We start from the raw sequence: 18740 nt of genomic DNA, 5'->3' as shown, positions 1-18740 counted from the left end.
CAGCGGCGGCCGCAGGAGTTTCCCACAATGCAGCGCGGCGCGCTGTCCCCGGTGCTGATGCTCAGCGCTGCCCCAGAGCCTCCGCCGCGCCCGCCTCCCGCCCTTTCCCCGCCGGGCCCCAGCCCCCGCCATGGATCGGCTCGGTCCAGTCCTACCCCAGAGGCGTCGGGAGCCCTGGGTGCGGCGCTCGACAGCAGCCTGCGGGCCGCCGTGGCGTTTAAGGCGGAGGGTCAGCGCTGCTACCGGGAGAAGAAGTTCCGGGAAGCCATCGGCAAGTATCATCGAGCGCTACTGCAGCTGAAGGCGGCGCAGGGAGCCCGCCCTGGAGGCCTGCCCGCACCCACCCCCGGGCCCGCCACCAGCCCCGGGCCAGCCCGCCTCAGCGAGGAGCAGCGGCGCCTGGTGGAGAACACAGAGGTGGAATGTTACGACTCTCTCACGGGTACGGCCGTCGGGGAGCGCAGAGGGTGCCTATGTGAGAGGGGCGAGACGTGAGAAGCACTCCTCAAGCCTTGGGGTGGGGGCTGGAGGCTTGAACGGGTTAGGGCTGGGGTCTGTGAGGTGGGAGGAAGAACTAAGAACTTGATCAGGAAGAGGCTTTGGGAGTCTAGGGGACCACAGGGATGGAAGGAGCTGGGATGCAGGAAATGGGCTTTGGGCTGCCACCTGCTAATCTCAGGTGAGAAAAACTTAACCTGGAGGAGCCATTCAAGGACCCATCCTTCACCATCTCTGAGATCGCCCTTAGTACTCTCCCTAACAGACACCTCCCAGCTAAGGAAGCTCCGAGAGCCCCGCTGTGTGTTTTTTGCGCCCTCTAGCGGCGGCGCAGATTGATTCTGTCTTGATTGGTCAGAAGCTTGGCGTTCCCCGGTGGCCGGAGCAAGCCTGTAGGCTGGGCTCCGCCGTCTGAAACGGAAGGGACTGATTCTCCGGAGCCTGAAGGCCAGGCTCCTCGCGATCAGCTGAGGCCTCGGTGTCGACAGGCTGTGAGAGCACCGGTTCTGGTGCTCCCGCAGCCTGCCTCCTGCAGTCGGAGCTGGTAAACTATGAGCGGGTGCGCGAGTACTGCCTCAAGGTGCTGGAGAAGCAGCAGGGCAATTTCAAGGCTACTTACCGCGCCGGCATTGCCTTCTACCACCTGGGCGACTATGCACACGCCTTGCGCTACCTGCAGGAGGCCCGCAGCCGGGAGCCCACAGGTGAGGGGCGGGGTGGGAGCAAGCGAGGGTGGGAGAGAGGAGGAAACAAGGGAAGGAGCATGAAAGCAGAGCGGCTTCAGGGAGTGCTGTACCCCCTACCCCACGCCCACTCTTTACCCATCTACTTACACACACACACACTCATCCACTCACCTGCCAGTTACTCGTGTCCACTCACCTGTCGTTCCTGACATTCACCCAACCACTTCATCTCTTCGGTCATTAACCCACTCTGATACCTTCTGTTTACCTATTCAGTCACTTTCCTGGCCACTTACAACCTCCGCCCCCCCGCTTCCCCCCGCCCCCGCAACCCCCCCCCCCCCCGCCGCGCCTCCATCTCCATTTACCCCTCCCCCCTCAAACTCATTCACCTACTCACTAACCCATTCACACACTCACCTACTCATTCACCTTCCAGAAAATAGCAGGGGGAGGGGTTGGCAGACCTGGAGGCTTGTTCCTTGCCCAGTGGGAGATCGGGGTGTGTGTGTGTGTGTGTGTGTGTCAGGGTGTGTGTGTGTATCCGCGCGCGCGCGCGCGCACATCGGCTGGAGGAGGCAGAAGACTCAGTTCTGTATTAATAACCAGTGAAGTAGGAGCACAACAGGTGCGTGGCCCAGGATGTGAGGTGAGTTTTCCTCTAAGGGGTTTGGAGAGAACACACTTCCTGCAGTGTCGCTGGAGGGTGAGAAGTGTGACAGGAGTCTCTGAGCTCAGGCGTGCCTGGCTGAGGGCACGGCAGATACGAAAGTATGGAGGTGTGACACGTCCTGCTCTGCCAGCTTGGCTGGGCTTTGTGAGAAGGGCTCTGGCGACACAGGCTGTGTGTGGGAGCCAGTGGAGGATGGGGACCTCCTCATATGAGCCAAGGTGGTGCGGATGTTACCTGCTGCCCCAGGACACACAGATAATGCCCTGCCTGCCTCCCCTGCAGACACCAACGTTCTGCGATACATCCAGCTGACTCAGCTCAAGATGAACCGCTGCAGCCTACAGCGGGAAGACAGTGGGGCCGGGCCTGGGACTCGGGACGTCGTTGGCTGAGGCCAACGTGGGGGAGTGTCCCTCCTCCTCCCCACCCCACCTCACCTCACCGTGTAACTTTCTCTGACTCATGTTCTCTGGTAAAGCACTCATCACTGGTGACCATAACCTCTTTGTGTGGTATTCTTGTGGGGCCTGGGAGGGGACAAGGGCCTAGGCTACAACCCCTGGACTCAGAAATCTAGAGAGGCCTAGGACGGAGCATGGGGGGTGCTGTGCCACTGGGGATGATCTAGGATCTGGGGCTGGGCCAGGGAAAGACACACAGCCAAACGCGGTAGGGGGCAGGGGTTACCTTTAATGCTGCATTTTGTGCCGAATCCCTTATGACGCCCTGTCCCTGAGTACCCCTGCCCACCCTCCCCCCCACCGCAGGGCAGGCACAGGGCCCCACCCCTGGGGTACAAAGGAATAAATTAAGTGTCCTCCCTCCCCCCTTCCCCAATAAATAGTGAGTATCCTGCCCAGGGCCTCCCCTGCCGTGTGGCACGGTGGGCTGGGGCGGGGCCTGGGGCGCTACATTCATGGCTGCCCAGGCGGGCGGCTGCGGGCAGGCCTCAGCGGGAGCCATGGGCCCCGCACAGGGGGACTGTGCTGTCCTGGCTTTGCCCCTCCATGTCCATGTCGAGCAGCGTGGGCTGCATGCTGGGGAGCCCCGGGCTCTCCGGAGTGTCTGGCCTGCTGGGAGGCGAGATGCTGAGCGTCTGGCCGAAGGAGACCAGTTTCCAGGGGTCCAGGCGGGGACGGCTGGAGGCTGGCCGGGGCCTTGGGGCGAAGGTCAGGGTGGTGGGGCGGCCCGGGAACTCGGGGGGCCGACGGCGGGTGGGGAACAGGGCCTGGGGGTCGGGCAGGCGGGGGAAGTCCAGGGGATCTCGAGGGCCTGGTAAGAGAGGATCGGAGGAGGTGAGTGAGGTGGGCCAGACGGTGGTGTTTAAAAGGCAGGAGCATTTACATGAAGATTGGAATTGGACTTCTCTTGACAAAAAAATCTGATTTTCTTGGGCCCGCTGTCCAGCAGGGTTTGGACATCTACCTCGCCACCCCCACCCGCCCCCGACTCCTAACTGCTCACTCGTCTGGGTGCGACTCTGGGCAGCCCTTTATCTCTCAGAGCCTGTCTCCTTGCTAGTACTCCAGACAAAGCCTCATCCCTCCCGCCTCTCCAACCCTGGGCAGGCTCACCAAGACCCAGAGGCACCTTAGGCATGTTGCTGTCTGTGAACGGGGATTTCAGCACCTCGCTACACAGGCCAGGATTAAATACAGTAATTGTAGAACAAGGAGCACAGTGCCTGATAGGAGGTCCTTAGTTCCTTTCTGTTCTAATCGTCTTTGTCCTGCTAATAGAGAACGGGTACCTAACACCTGTTAGCGCTAGTAATCGTTGCCATTAATGTCACCTGCCTGGCCCCTGTAGGCATTAGAGTTGCCACCCCTGCTTCCTCCTGCGTCTCAGTTACCCAGGGATCCACAAAGCCTCTTGAAGCAGTGGGGGCCATGGGGACACTGACTCTCCCCACGCTAAGCAAGAGGACTCCGCTGGGCTGGGACATAGAGCTTTGGCGGGGTCAAGGGAGATTGGCCCTTTTCTGAGCGCTTGGAGCCTCACTCACCAGGGCCGGGGCCCATGGGCTCCGGCGCCCCTCGCTGCCCCAGCGCCCCATCCGACGGCGTCCGCCGGTGTCCGCGGCTCACAGCGCGCGCGGCCGTGACGTGGGTGGGCGTGAGCGACTGCCGGGGGTCCTTCTTGAAGCTCTCCAGCTCCAGGTCCACCAGGGGGTTGGTGCTGGGTTGGGGCGGGGGTGGGGAGGGTGGCGGGGAGGGCGCGGCCGGCGCAGCCTCGTCGCTGTCGGAGCGCAGCAGCGAACGCGTGGAGTTGCAGTCGGACACCGACGACAGTGACACGAGGGTGGCGGAGGGCGCCAGGCCCGGGCCGGGGGCCGCGTCGTCACGGCGGCCGGGAGAGCGCCCGGTCGGGCTCAGGCCCCGCGGGAAGCGGCCGCCACGGGGGAAGAAAAGGCCGTCGAGCCAGCGCCGCTGCTCCTCGCCGTCCGCCGCGCGCGCCTCGGCCACGTCGGCGCCCAGGCCCACGGCGCCCAGCAGCGTGGCGCAGCCCAGCAGGGCGAGCTCGCAGCGCCGCCGGGAGCCGTGCCCGAGCCGGGCGGGCGGACTCGGCTCCCATGGCGCCCGCGCCCCCGGGGAGGGCTGGGCGGGCAGCGGCACCGTGAGGTAGGACGGGGTGGTGTAGGGGGACGGGGGCACGCTGTTGCCTCCGTCCGACTCCGCAAACTCCTCTGCAACCGGGAGAGGGCTGTCACTGGCCTCTGACTCACTTAACTCTGGGCCCAGGGCCTTTCGGCCCATCCCCCCACCCCAGGACTTGGAGGCAAGGAGTTGTCCCCAGTGACCCCCCCCCCCCCGCCAAGATCACCAAGTCCCACTAAGCGTGGTTCTTGAGCATTTCTCCCCCAAATCCCCCTTCCCTTGGGAATGACCCCCACCTCCCAGGGACCAGCTATCTCCCATTCCAGGAATGCGTCCTACCCTCTGGCCAGTGAAATCCGGCTCCCTCCGCGCAACCCTGGGGAATGGTCACCCCTTGGTCTTGGGTTATGTTCCCCTTTGCCAGGGAATGTCCCTCTCCCTCCCTTTTAAAGGCACCCTCGCCCTCTTACCCATTTCATTGAGGCTGGCAAAGCCTGGGGCGATGGGTGTGTGTTTGGGGGATTTGCCCAGGTTGGGGGCACTTGATGACCACTGTTTGCTTCCTTCTCCCAGGGCCTTCAGCCTGCAGGGGGCACCAAAGATTGGGGGGGTGGGGGCAGTCATAGGCCTCCTGGCTGTCAAGGGCCTAGGAGAGAGGCACAGGGCGTGGGGAGGGGGGGCGCGTGGGGGGGTGGTGCTCCATGCGGCCAGTACCTCTCCTCTCCGCCAGCCCGTTCCTTCTGCAGCGTGGAGCTGGGCCCCCAGGTCCGGCCCTTCTTCTTGCCCCCGACCAGCTCTTCCTTCTTTGGGGGTCCACTGCTGCGGCCCCACGTCCCACCGCCACCACTGCTGCTGCAACTGGTGCTACAGCCACCACCATCCACAGGGGTCACTGGGCCCAGAGAAGCCACTTGGTCACTGGGTCTCAGCCTGTCCCAGTTGATCTCCAGCCTTAATCTCCCCGCCTTCGTCTCCCCCTCCACCTGGAAGCCCAAGGGAGCTGAGATTCTGACTCCAGTCATGACCCTTCCCTGCTATCCATCCTCACATAGCTCCCCCCAGCTATCCTGATGTCCTGGCTTCCTCCGTGTCATCACCGGTCACCCCTCACCGGTTAACTCTTCAGCCATCCCTTCATTCCCAAATGTTCACTAGCACCGTCTATGTGCCAAGCCCTGTGGGAGATGCTGAGAAGACAGCAGTGCTAAGAGTAGACCAGACACCCTGCCCTGGCCCTGGAAGAGTTTACATTTTAGGGGCTGAGGACAAATGATCAACAGGAGTCACCCTAGGTTGTCATCTGGGTCGGGGGCTAGAAGGTGATCAGCAGTGTGGGGCATGGAAAGCTGACAGGGGGCTTGGGGAGTTAGGGATGGTCTGGTGTGTGAGAAGGAGAGATCTGAGCAGAGACTTGAAGGAGGTGAGGGAGGGAGTCAGGGGGGACACAAGGCAGAGGGAGGAGCAGATGCCAAGTCCCTGTGGAGTGTTCCGGAACAGTCTGTCGCCTGCAGAGTCGACTGCTCTCTCTCCTCTGTTCCCATCACACGTTGAACATCCTGACCACCATGGTTCAGTCATTATTTGTCTCTGCGTCCTCCCAGAAGAATGACCTCTGGGTACAAAGCAGGTGCCCAAACAGTAGTGTGTGGCAGGGGTGGTGTGTGGGGTAAGGCCAGGGGTGAATGATGGAGCAGAATGGAGTGGGGAAGCTGACCGGGAATCCTTCACCTCCTCAGTGAACCCTGTACCTGCCATGCGGCTGACAGGCCGTCTGCCCCATTCAAGGTCCCTGCCCTGGCCCAGCACCCTCGTCCCACCTGTCTCCCCTCTTGACTCCTGCCCGCCTACAATCCCTACTCCTCACGGCAGTCAGAGGGAAAAGGTCAAGTTGCCTCCATCACTGCCTTGCTCACAGCCCTCCAGAGGCTCCCCCTCAGATGTTAGATAAAATCCAGATTCCTTATCCCCGCTCTTGAGGCCCAGGGCAATCCTCTCCTGCTGAACCCTCGACCATAAACTCACTGCTCTCCCTCCCATTCTTTCTACTTCATCCAAGTTGGCCTTTCCAGCTGATAATCAGCATACTTGTTCCTGCCTCTGGGCTTCCGCCTCTGCTGTTTCCTCTGCCAGGGACACTGTTCCTTCAGATCTCTGCATATGTTACTCCTCCTGACCATGCAGGTCCCTACTTAAACCTCAGCTTCTCTGCAGGCTTTCTTTGTGATTTAAAAATAGGAGCTCTTCTGTTTAGCTCCTTCCCTGATTTCCTTTAGGGTGCGTATCACTACAGGAAATTTCCTGTTCACCAGTTTGTTTACTTGTTGTCTGTTTCCCCCGATGAGAATGAGGGAGGGGAGTCCTTCCTGCCTGCCTGCCACCCTGATGTTGCTCTGGCTTGGTGCCAGGTATGTGCTCAGGGAAGTCTGTTCACTGACTGGTCAGGGCCTTGGGAGATACTCACAGCGAATGGCCCTCAGCCGGGGAATGATGCTGGGGCTTGCGGGTGGGCTGGCCCCATCTGATCCTTTCCGCTTGTCCAGGGTTGGAGAGGCCTGGACTGTGATCTTATGTTCAAAGCCTGCAAAAAGAAAGAGACTTTCCTAAGCACAGGATTCCATGAGTAGCCAAAGAGAAGTTCCCTTTGAAGGAAGATAGAAGGAATGCCACCATTTTATATTCCTTAATGCAGTGGTTCTCAAAGTGTGTTCCCAGACCAGCAGCATCGACGTCAAGTGGAAACCTCTTGGAAATGCAGAATCTTGATGCCCTCCCTGAATCAGGAACTGTGGGGGTGAGGTGCAGCAATCCAACTGCTGTGTAACAGTACCCAAGTGACCTCTGCTGCTCACTCAGGTTTGAGAGCCGCTGCCCCGAGGATCTAGGCTTGAGCGTCCAATATGGCAGCCATTAGCCACACATGGAAAGTAAGCGCTTGAAATGTGGCTTGTGCAACCGAGGAACTGGAGAGTGTTACCTTTAGTTATTTAGTTGTAAGTAATTTAAATTTACTTTTAAAAACAGATACTCAGTTCAGTCATTGGAAACATTTAAGTATGTTTGGAACAACTGTGGTATGTGAATCTGCTCTTTTAACTGTACATTTTATGAAACCTAAATATAGGTCAAGAAATTTTGAGGAAAATTTAGAGCCCAGATTGAGATGCACTAAGAATATAAAATGAACTCAGGCATAAGAATGCCTGAGTGAAGTCGCTTCAGTCATATCTGACTCTGAGACCCCATGGACTGGAGCCCGCCAGGCTCCTCTGTTCATAGGGATTCTCCAAGCAAGAATACTGGAGTGGGTTGCCATGCCCTCCTCCAGGGGATCTTCCCGATCCAGGGAGCAAACCTGAAATGCTTACACCTCCTGCATTGGCAGGCAGGTGAGTTCTTCACAACTAGTGCCGCCTGGCTTCCCTGGTGGCTCAGCTGGTGAAGAACCCGCCTGCAATGTGGAAGACCTGGGTTTGATCCCTGGGTTGGGAAGATCCCCTGGAGAAGGGAAAGGCTACCCATTGCAGTATTCTGGCCTGGAGAATTCTATGGACTGTATAGTCCATGGGGTCGCAAAGAGCTGGACACGACTGAGTGACTTTCACTTTCAGTGCCACCTGGGAAGCCCGTAAGATGCACCCTGGATTTCAAAGATTTAGTGTGGAAAAAAGGTAAAATATCTTATTTAAAATTTTTCTTGTAACGACTACATGTGAATATTGGGCTAAACAGAATACACTGTTAAATTATACACTGTTAAATTATATTAATACAAAGTTAATTTCACCTGTTTTCCCCTTTTCCATATGGCTACTGGAAAATGTAAATGACACACGCAGCCTGCATTATTTCTGTTGGCTGGTGTTATTCTAGGCACTGCTATAGGGCTTGTAACATCTCTTGTAACAGAGAATATCAGCATGAAGTGCCTTCTGACGTTACCTAGAAAGCAGTCTCCCCCCCCCCCCACCCCTCCCCGGCCAAAAAAGAAATCAAACCTGAACTTAAAACTGAGTAAGCCTTGAGATCCAACTCTTAGGTTGAGCCATGTGAAACTTCTGTTTCTGTAGGTCAAAAATGGCTGAACACCAGCAATTTCACATGGTTCAACCTAATACCAATTAACAGGAAATTCAGGGGACAGAGGGACATGTTAAGAGATACCAGGGAGCTGCAAGCAGCAAAATCCAGACTATGGGAAATGCTCTGGCATAAATGAGGCAAGGAGGACAAAGAAGATTTAAAAAGATATTAAACTAATAGCTGGGAGACGAAACTATGAGGAAAAGTAAGGAAGTGATGGCCCTGAAAGTCAAGGCAGGCGTTTACTCTTAGGGAATGGCAGGGGGATTGTTTGGAGGGTGTGTATGCAGGCATCTGGGGTGGCTGTAGGGTCTCTCTGCTCTCCTGGGAGATTCTATTAATGCATTAAGCTATGCAGTTTTTTGTTTTTTTTTTGGGGGGGGTCATTTTCTGTAGTTGTGATATACTTAGTAATAATAATAAAAAAGGCTTGAAAAGTAAAGAAATAAAAGGAAGAGATGACCCCTGGGTTAGCGCTGCTCCCAGCGGCCTCTCGGGGCTGCTGAAGGGGTGTGGCCGGGTACCGGAGGGCAGGCTGATGTGGCTGCCACCTTCCCGCAGCTTGAGCAGGCGGCTGCGCTTGAAGTTGCCCTTGCGTTTGCGGACCCGGGGCTTCTCCTGGCTCAGCTGGCACATGAGCAGGTGCAGCTCCCGCTCCACGATGTCCATCTCGCGCTCGGCCAGCTCCTGCTCGCGCCGCCGCAGCTGCTCCTCCTGGAAGCGCTGCTCCTGAGCCGCCCGCAGCAGCTCCTCTTCACGGCTCCGGAGCTCCTGCAGAGGAGATGGGCGGCTTGGGGAGAGGGCCGGAGCTACCCTGCCCCCAGGGATGGTCCCGGGGCTGCTGGGCTTGTTTGGTGTCCCGCACAGGCCATCCTGCTGTGGGGCAAATTGGGAGCACGATCCGACTTACTCTTCACTAACCAGGTTGGGGGCCAGGGCAGGAGGCTGTGTTGGCCCAAAGAAAGGGCTGGCTTTTCTTTCTTCTTCTTTTTTTTTTCTCTTTCTCTTTGATTTTTAATTTTTGAAGTTTTCAATTTGGAAAACATCCACAAAAGCATTGGTGCATCCGACGCACTCACCATTCGTCCAACTTCGATAGTTACTTTACAAATCTTTTTTCACGCATTACCTTCCTGCTCCTCTCTTCCTCTCACTTTTGCTGTGGGGTTTTAAAGCCAATTTCTAGACCTCATGCAGTGTCACCTGTAAGTACTTCAGGGTAGGGTGTCTTTTTCTTATCAATCTGCCAACAGGAGACTGTCTTTCCTTAACATGTGAAAAAGGCTCCCTCACCCTGCATGGGACCCGAAGACCCCTGGGCTCACGGAAAGGGACTCTGCCCCATCCATGGTATCAGAACTCAGGGATCTTGCTCCATCCCTCCCACCTCACCCCCGCCTTCACCTTCTCCTTGGTCCGGAGGTCATCAAACATGTGTTGAATCTCCAGCTTCCAGTCTTCCTGCAGCGAGTGAAAAGACTCCAGCGGCATCTGGAACAGGGCTGACTGTTCGATGACTTCAAGTTGCTTCAAGATGCTGCCAAAATCTGGCCGCCCGTGGGGGTCTGGGTCCCAGCATTCTGGGGTTGGGGTGGGAAGGACAGCAGTGGGAGTGGAGATGTCAATGGCCATGCTCTGGGGCATCAGCCTGCTCAGTGGAGGCAGGACTTTAAGGGACTGTGGACAAATAGCTCCCATGGAGCCCGGGGGAAGGAATTCAAAGCCAAGCTTTTGGAAGCGTTTCACTTGGTGAAACTCTGGGGAGAGAAACTCAGGGACCTGTTCCCTGACTGGTGGTAGAATCAAGGGTCAGGGAGGAATCCCAGGGCCAGTGAATCCTAATAGGCTGCCCTCAAGCGCTGTGGGCTTGCCTGGCCAGAACAAAGGTCTGGAGGCCATGGAGCCAACCGGAGGGGAGACTGATCATGGACCCATGGTTCCAGCCCCTTCTCCCTCACTCCTGGGCCCAATGGAATGGATGGGTGTGAAGGGGTGAGGTCTGGGCCTGAGGGCTCCTTGCCACCCCAAGCTGAGCCTACCCTCTCCACGGGGCCCTGGCTCACCCTCCAGTAGGCGGGCAAAGGGCTCGGGGCATGTGGAGGGAATGGGCAGAGTCAGCTTGTTCATAGCCACGCCATATGCCACGGCCAAGGCGTCGATTTCACGGTAGGGGACCTCACCCGTCAGCAGCTCCCAGAGCAGTACCCCGAAGCTGCAGGTGGGGGAGAGGGAGGGGTGACGCCAGAGCCCACCCTCATCCTCACCCACACCCCAGCCCTGCTTCCAGTCCCGTGGTGAGCCTCCCTCCCCCCAGCACCCAGCCCCGGCCAGTGAGGCCACAAGAACTGCCTTTGACCGTCACAGCCTGATCTCAAACAGATGTGGTGGGGTTGGTCCTCTGGTGTCTCTCCTTTGCTCTGTCCCCCTTTCCTCTCCTCTGCCTGAAAACCTTCGGTGGGTTCCTTGTGCCCACTGGGCAAATCCACCCTGATCTTGCTGACCCTGCAGCTTCCCCCTCTAAACACTCTTGGCCCCTGTACCAACCCCGGTTGCATCTCGCAGCCATGCTAAACAGTTGAACAAATCCTATTTTTCCTAACCTCTGGCCTTTGCACACATTGTTCCCTTGGTTGAGAACACCCTTCCCCTTTGCCTAACTGTCCTTTAAGTCACAACTCAGGTGCCCTCTCTAACCAGGAAGGCTTCCTTGATTCCACAGCCTCCAAATCTGGGTCGGAGGCCCCTTCACTACATTTCCATTGAACCCTCTGCACTTACCTCTAAATACAAGTTAACACTGTTTAACATTTACAGAGCACTCACTCCAGGCCAGCATTACTCAAGTCCTGTAAGGCAGAAGGCACTGGGTATGATCCCTATTTTATCCAGTGAGTGGGTGCAGGCTCAGAGAGGTTAAGTTGTTTGCCCAAGGTCACAGAGCTTGTAAGCGGTGGAGCCCCGCTGCACTCGGGCCCTCCTGAAGCCCGCAGCAGCCCTGGCGGCTACACCTTCCAGAGCACGCATCACTGTGCCACTGCCACCTGCAAACTCATCTTCTCCAGTAAACCACGCTCCTTCTGGTCCTCACCGGTGTTTTACGTACTGCCTAACACGGAGCGGATCCCCACGCTCCCCCATATCCAGGCATGCATTCATTCACCGTACACTTATTAAACATCTGCTGTGTGCTAGGCACTGTTCCGGGTACTGGAATAAGATAGACACAGCCCCTGCCCTCATGTAGCTCACAGCCTCTCCTTTCTCAGTGACAGCTCTGGTAAATTTGAGCTGGAGGAATGCTGCCTGGGATAATTTTCCATCCTCCTTTGCATCAAAGTATGCCCATATGGCAAGGGTTCTGGCCAGTGGGATATGAACTGTGCAGCGTGCAACTAATTTCCAAAAAGTCTCCTTAAAGGGAAGGGGTCCCCTTTCCTCTTTGCTCCGTCCTACTGGTTGGAATACAGACAATAAAAGCTGGCCATCCTGGACCATGAAGTAGCCTTGGGAATGGAGGCCATACAAGGTGGAGGAAGATAACAGTGGGTTGTAAGTGTGGGTAGCCAGACCCCACCCCCTCTACCTCTTCTACATCTCTGGAAACCTGTGGGGATGTTGTGATTGCCCAACGTGAATGACATCCCCATTAAAACCCTAAAATAGGACTCTGAATTCCTAATATTACATCAGTCCTGGGCTTTTACATGAGTGCAAAAGCATCCGTATTATTTTTATTTTGGGTTTTCTGTTGTCACTGAAATATGGCTTCTATAAATGTTTGGGATCATAAATGAATGCCTTATGTGAAGCAAGACTAAACTTCCCCCCAAGGGCTGCGCTGCTCTAGTTGAGACTTCCTGTCTGATCTCTCTGCCCCAGGACCATGACTTTGCTGCTTGGTCCATCTGGAGCCTCAGCTGGGGACTGACCTGGGTTTGGCTTCCTCCCAAGAGAAGGCTGAGTTTCTGCTGTCACCAGGTCCTGCAGGTGACAAACAGCCGCCTCCCTGGCCTCCTGCCCCCACTCCTGTCCCCTGAAGTCCATCAGCCGAGGGAGCCTTTGTGATGCTCCATCAGATAGTGTCATTCACAAATGCCTCCAGTGGCTTTCCAGTGCACTTGGAATAAACCTGGAGTCTGCTCCCTTCTCTGTGGAGCCCTCGGCTCTCTCTCCCCTCCGTCATTTCCCACGACTTTCCTCCCTGCCTGCTCTGCTCCAGCCATGTGTCCTTTTCTGGAGCACGTCCTGCTTGTTCTCACCTCAGTATTTCCTTTGTGGCAGCTGCTCCCCCTGCCTGGGAAGCTTCTTCCCCTAAACTCTGCATGACTGGCTCCTTCTCGTCATCCAGAACCGGGCTCAAGTGCCATTTCTCATAAAAACCTTCCCCAAAGTCATTGCCAGACCACAGAGTGCTTTTCAGTTAGCTTCTTAGCTCGTAATACTGTCTAGTCCTTTATCTGGTGGGTTAACTTATTATTAACTTATTATCTTTTAAAAATTATTTTACAATTTTCTTAACTTAAAAACAGCCTTTTCAGCTTCACATGTATGTATGTGAAAGTGAAGTGAAAGTTGCTCAGTCGTGTCTGACTCTTTGTGACCCTTTGGACTGCAGCCAGCCAGGCTCCTCAGTCCATGGGATTCTCCAGGCAAGAATACTGGAGTGGGTTGCCATGCCCTCCTCCAGGGGCTCTTCCCAACCCAGGGATTGAACCCATGTCTTCTGTGTCTCCTGCATTGCAAGGCATTCTTTACCCACTGAACCATTAGGGAAGCCCATGTATGTATGTATTATTCCTGTGGGCAGGAACTGGGTCTGTTTTTATATGCTGCTGTATCCCCTGAGCCCAGGGCAGTTGGATGAATGATGAATGGTTACCTATAAAGGTCTCAGTTTCCTGTCTCAGGAGTGGGGGCCATGTCATGGACGGGGTTTTGAGGGTCTTTGGTACTGACAGCCTATCTTTATACCACTTCTGCTAGCAGAGCAGGCACCTGCTTTGGTGCTCATCTGCTGGTCTGACCTTGCTGGCTGCCCCTGGACCCAGATCCCAGCTCCCAGTGGCTGTGGCAGCCGGTCCCTCCCACTCTGCCCTTCTCCCCCTTCCTCCCTCCTCCACGCCCAGGAGGCCTCCCCCCTCCCCGCCCCCAGCATCAGCACCTCCAGACGTCACTGCTTTTGGAGAAGAGGGAGAGACGGATAACCTCTGGGGCCATCCAGGCGTATGTCCCCGCAGCGCTCATTTTGGTGGTCTTGTGCCACTCGCGGGCGAGGCCAAAGTCCGTGATCTTGAGCACCGTGTCTGCGAGGTTGTGGTTCTCTATGGCCTCCAGGATAAGGACTGCAGGGTGGAAAGAAAGGGGGGTCATCCTGGATCTGCTTGGCTGCAGTCCTGCATCCTACCTCCACCTCACCTGGAATCTCCTATTTGTTCTCTCCCTGTCACCGTGGGTCACCCCCTTCTGCAGTAGCTCCTTTCCAGGCCAGAAGACCATGAACCCTCTCCCCCTGGTCTAATTGCTGCCTTAGCCTCCCACCAAGGGTTGGGGAGCTTCTCCTGAGTTCACTGGCCTCCTGAGTCTAACCTGGGCTCCCAGGAGTTCAGTGAAAGGTTTGATAGCCATGGCCTTGGTTCTCCTTGGTCTACGTCTCAGATTCCCAATCACCCCAAAAGTGGCAACTGCAGACATGAGCGGGAGGGGACGGTTTTCCTCCCCATTTTGTCACCTGCTATGGGGCCTCCGTGGCCCCAGTTCTACTCTTTTTTTCGTCACACTCTTTGCCATGTGACTTTGAAGTTCTTTCCACTAAAGAGGCAGCATGTATCTCCCCATCCTTTACTTTGGGTTGGCTGTATGACTCAACTTGTCTGATAAAATGAGGCAGAAGAGACAGAATGCCAGTCCCAAGCCCCGGCCTCTCATATCTACTTGCCCTCTTGCCCTTCCGCCATCACCACGACAACATGCCTTGGCTAGCCTGCTGGTCCAAGGAAGAGGAGCCCCACCTAAATCAGTTGACCTCCAGCAGGCCTGCAAATGCATGAGGAGTAACGAAGGACACTGAGTTTTAAGACACCAAGTTTGCCGGTGTGTGTGTGTGTGAGGATGGCTTGTTACACAGCAGTATTATAACAAAATCTGACTGACTGATCTATCCCCCAAGCATATGGAATGGTTCCAGCTTACTTGCTGCCTAGAGTGATTACTAACAACAGTAACAATCACGGCCAGTGTTTATCAGGAGCCTATTATATGGCAGGTACAGGGCTGAACCCTTTAGCAAATTAACTAGCAAGCAACCCATTTTATTGACAAGAAAACTGAGGCTTTGGCATGTGACTCTACCTTCTACAAGTCTTCCCTTCTCAAGTCACCAACTCCTGTTTGTGGTGTGACCCTGTGACACAGGGAACACCCCATGATCTTACACTTTATTTCTCCCATGCTGGGCCTAATTCAATTCACTTATACACACACACACACACACACACACACACACACGTATATATGTATATACAACACACATATATATACTATACAGCCCATGGAATTCTCCAGGTCAGAATACTGGAGTGGGTAGCCATTCCTTTCTCCAGGGGATCTTCCCAACCCAGGGACTGAACCCAGGTCTCCCACATTGCAGTCGGATTCTTTACCAGCTGAGCCACAAGGGAAGCCCATGTTACATATACGTTATATATATATAACATAATTATATACATATATAATTATGTTGCCCCTGCTTAAGACCCTCTAATGGCTTCTATCAAAGTCTTCACCGTAGCCCCTCAAGACTGACGTGATCTGGCCCTTCTACTTTTACGACCTCATCTCCTTCTTCTGCCTGACTCCTGCTCTTCCAGGCACCTTAGGACCTTTGCCCTGCCCAGGTCTTCATAAAGCTGGGTCCTATGGGTTCAGGTCTCTGCTCAAATGTTGCCTTCCTGGACCATCTGATCTAAAGAGCTCCTTCTGCCCCATTCTTAACCTGCTTTATTTCCTTCAGAGCCCTTGATACTCTGATATTTTGTTATCTATCTATTTAAACATCAACCATCTATTTCTGTCCACTAGAATATAACTTCCATAAGTGTGTGTGGGGGGTAATCTTATCTTGTTCACTTCTGTAATCCCCAGAGCCCAGGACAGTGCCTACACTTAATTCTGCTTCAGAATTATTAGCTGAATGAACCAATGAATGAATGACATCAGATGAGGAGTTCCTCAGGGGAGGCTAAACGGGGGAAGCTGTGCTGTGGAGGCCCTGTTCCCTCTGTCTCAGGCATGCATCAGTCCCAGTGCCCAACCAGGAAGCCAGGCTAAGGGCCCCACTGACCCCTTGTCCAAGTGGCATTGGCTACAGAAAAATTGGGGTCCATGGGAGCATGTCCTTGCACCCCACCTGCAGGCTGTGAATCAGCAGGGGTGGGGGGAAGGACTGAGAAGGGACCCCGGGCTTCAAGAGGAGTGTGTTGGCAGTCCTGCCTCCATTTACCCAGAATTTCAGAGTTAGAGCGTGAGAGTCAAAGAGGATGGGGGCTGTCTGTCTGTCTTGCTCAATTCCCCGGCCCTGGCGCAGGACTGGTCACACCCTGGGCACATGGTAGCTGTCTGTTGGGTGAATGCCAGACCTAACAAGTGACGAAGACCCCACCCCTCTACTCCAGGGGCTCGCAGAAAAATAGTGCGGTGGAGTCAAACATTTCAAGATGTAGAATTGACATGAATCAGAAATAGATGAGACGTGAGGGTTGAGGGCAAAGAGAAAACCCTCCCATATTATGTGAGGGCAGGGAACACGTTGGCCTCACTCACAATGGACCTCTTTTTCTTAGTATATGATCTGATCCAGTAAATACCAGACGGCAGAATAAACAAATCAACGCAGACAAGAAAGGGAGTGACATGGGGCAGACGAAGGATGGGAGAGCCAGCAAGGTAGGATTTTTCTTTCCCGGCTGTGTCCTAACAGTCAGGACAGGGTCTGGTACCCAACAGGTGCTCAGGAAATATCCAGGAAATGAACGAAACCCCTAGATGGTGAGTGCCAGAAGGGCAGAAACCATGGCTCTTTTGGTCCCTGTTGGGCTTCAACATAATAGCTACTCAGTCAATATTAACTGACATCATGAGAAGCTGGTTGATCTAGATGTAAGTTCTGGGGAACCTTCCCTTCCATCTGGCCCCAGTTCTCCTTCAAGCAACCAATCAACTTTTGAGAGTCTTATGATAGGTCAGGCAGCCTGGAAGCTTTTACATAAGCTACATCCCTTTTCTTCCTTCTCCTCCTCTTTCCCAGTTTGTCTTGGCTAGCTGGGACAGAGGCCCAGGAGGACACCAGGAAGTGGTTCTCAACTGAGGGCTATTTTGCCCTACAGAGGACATTTGGCAATGTCTGAAAACGTTTTTGGTTCTCCTAACTGGGGGGTGGGGAATGCTAATGGCATCTAGTGGGTAGAGGCCAAGGATGCTACTCCATAACTTACAGCACCCAGGTCAGCCCCTCTGCAACCCTCCGGTGCAAATGTCCATAGCACTGAGGCTGAGAACCCCTGACTCTGGCCAGGCTCTTTCTGCCTCTGCCTGGTGGACTGTGGTAGCGCTGGACGGTAAGGGCCACGAGGGCAGGCACTGTACCTGTCCTGTTCACAGCAGGGAACACAGGGCCTGTCACAGTGTTCATGGATACATGTTTACAGAGCTACTGTGACTGTAGTCTTCAACCTTTCTGGGCTTCCTTTTCCTCCCTTAATGGGACAAGGACTGTCTCACCCAGCCCTGAAGGTATACTGCTGCCCCCTCTTGCCCCAGCCAAGATTTTCTGGTGTCCCCCTCCCGCCACCAAGGCTTGGCCTCACAAAGTTCAATGGAAGCAAGTTTTTGGAGGAGGACACCACTTACTGTTGATGGACTTGAGGTCCCGGTGGATGATGGGCACAGGGGCATCATTGTGTAGGTAGTTCATGCCCCGGGCCACCTGCACAGCCCAGTTGACCAGCACGTGAGGGGGCACCCGGCGCCCTGCCAGCACCCTGCTCAGGGCGCCCCCTCTGGCATACTCCATCACCAGGCAGAGGTGTGGGGGGCTGAGGCAGGCGCCCCTGAGGGCAATGATGTTGGGGTGCTGCAGGGCTCCGAAGAGTCGGGCCTCCTGGCGCACCTGCTCTGCTGTCACTGCCGGGTCCCGTTCAGGGTCCAGCCGGGCGGCCTTGACGGCCACCTCCTCGCCTCGCCACAGGGCCCGATAGACCTTGCCAAAGCCCCCTACGCCGATGATCTCCTCTAGCTGCAGCTCGTGGAAGGGGATCTCCTGGGGCAGCTGGAGGCCGGCGGGCGCGGCGGGGGTGCCGAGGGCCACGTAGTTGCTGGGGAAGACGCCCACACGACCGCTGGGTAGCTGCCCGGTCCACCAGCCCTCGTCGCCCGACACGGCACAGTCCTGGGAAAGCACCTGGACGCGGTCACCCCTCCGCAGGGTCAGCTCCTCTTCGCCCGCCGCCTCGTAGTCGAACACTGCGGTCCAGACGGGCCCCGCGGGGGTCGTGCCCCACTCCTTGGCCGCCCCCCACTCCTCCTCCTCCATGGGGGAGGGGCCGGGGGCTGCGGGAGGCCGCTTCACACAGGCTGCCCGCGGGATGCAGAGGGCGGGCCCCGGCGGCCAGGATGGGGGGCAGTCCCTGCGGATTCTAGGGGACTCCTGGGCGCCATGGCTAGGGGGCCCTCCACAGGAGCAAGAAAAAGCCTCTTTAAAAGGGCAGGGTCGTGCCCCCTGATTCAGCTGTCCAGGCAGGGTGGGGTGGGGGAAGGGCAGCGGGTTCACCTGTCCCCCCTAAACGTCAGGGCGCTAAGAAGGCCTGGCCGCTCAGCTGCCGAATTCCTGCCGGGGTCCGCCGGTGGGGGACGAGGGTGAGGGAAGCAGGCAGCCCCCTTCCCCGCGCCTCTCACCCCGCGCAGCTCCACCGGCGGCCCCCGGCTCCGCATCCCGGGCCACAACCTCCGGGCGGGGCGGGGCTGGCAGGGCTCCGGGGGCGCCCGCCCCAGGACGGGGTGGCGCGCCCCTCGGCCTCCTCACGCGCGGGGCGGCCGGGCGGCCCCCATCCTCAGCACCGGCCTCCCGGTTGGCCCCAGCCCCTGCCCCCGCCCGCGCCGCTTCCCGGGGCCGCCGGCGGTGCCTGAGTGACGTGCTCGCTGCCGCCGAGCCGC

The 18740-nt window shown here is 56.4% G+C and overlaps 2 protein-coding genes across 2 annotated transcripts; one reads left to right on the top strand and one right to left on the bottom strand.

Moving 5' to 3' along the window:
• The first annotated feature begins 13 nt into the window (after positions 1–13).
• Positions 14–2357, top strand: TTC9B (tetratricopeptide repeat domain 9B). The gene is made up of 3 exons (NM_001105507.1): positions 14–442; positions 1020–1202; positions 2140–2357. Exons 1-3 carry the CDS (start codon positions 28–30, stop codon positions 2247–2249), a joined length of 708 nt encoding a protein of 235 aa, NP_001098977.1. The 5' UTR covers positions 14–27; the 3' UTR covers positions 2250–2357.
• Positions 2329–18715, bottom strand: MAP3K10 (mitogen-activated protein kinase kinase kinase 10). Its single transcript, XM_024979088.2, has 10 exons — positions 17439–18715; positions 13696–13876; positions 10598–10746; positions 9939–10114; positions 9059–9305; positions 6916–7032; positions 5169–5346; positions 4925–5037; positions 3863–4543; positions 2329–3129 (listed from the first exon to the last, which is right to left on the bottom strand). Exons 1-10 carry the CDS (start codon positions 18118–18120, stop codon positions 2807–2809), a joined length of 2847 nt encoding a protein of 948 aa, XP_024834856.1. The 5' UTR covers positions 18121–18715; the 3' UTR covers positions 2329–2806.
• Between the last annotated feature and the right edge of the window lie 25 nt (positions 18716–18740).

Source organism: Bos taurus, chromosome 18, assembly GCF_002263795.3.
Source record: "Bos taurus isolate L1 Dominette 01449 registration number 42190680 breed Hereford chromosome 18, ARS-UCD2.0, whole genome shotgun sequence".
Classification (NCBI taxonomy): domain Eukaryota; kingdom Metazoa; phylum Chordata; class Mammalia; order Artiodactyla; family Bovidae; genus Bos; species Bos taurus.
The sequence above is the reverse complement of the archived record's forward strand: the minus strand, read 5'-3'. Positions and strand labels throughout refer to the sequence as shown.

Coding starts and splice junctions, on each gene's coding strand:
- TTC9B (NM_001105507.1), top strand. CDS start 28: ATGCAGCGCGGCGCGCTGTCCCCGGTGCTGATGCTCAGCGCTGCCCCA. Junction 443..1,019: donor ATGTTACGACTCTCTCACGG/GTACGGCCGTCG, acceptor GTGCTCCCGCAG/CCTGCCTCCTGCAGTCGGAG. Junction 1,203..2,139: donor CCGCAGCCGGGAGCCCACAG/GTGAGGGGCGGG, acceptor CCTCCCCTGCAG/ACACCAACGTTCTGCGATAC.
- MAP3K10 (XM_024979088.2), bottom strand. CDS start 18,120: ATGGAGGAGGAGGAGTGGGGGGCGGCCAAGGAGTGGGGCACGACCCCC. Junction 7,033..9,058: donor CCACATCAGCCTGCCCTCCG/GTACCCGGCCAC, acceptor TTCTTTTTGCAG/GCTTTGAACATAAGATCACA. Junction 4,544..4,924: donor TGCCAGCCTCAATGAAATGG/GTAAGAGGGCGA, acceptor TCCCGGTTGCAG/AGGAGTTTGCGGAGTCGGAC.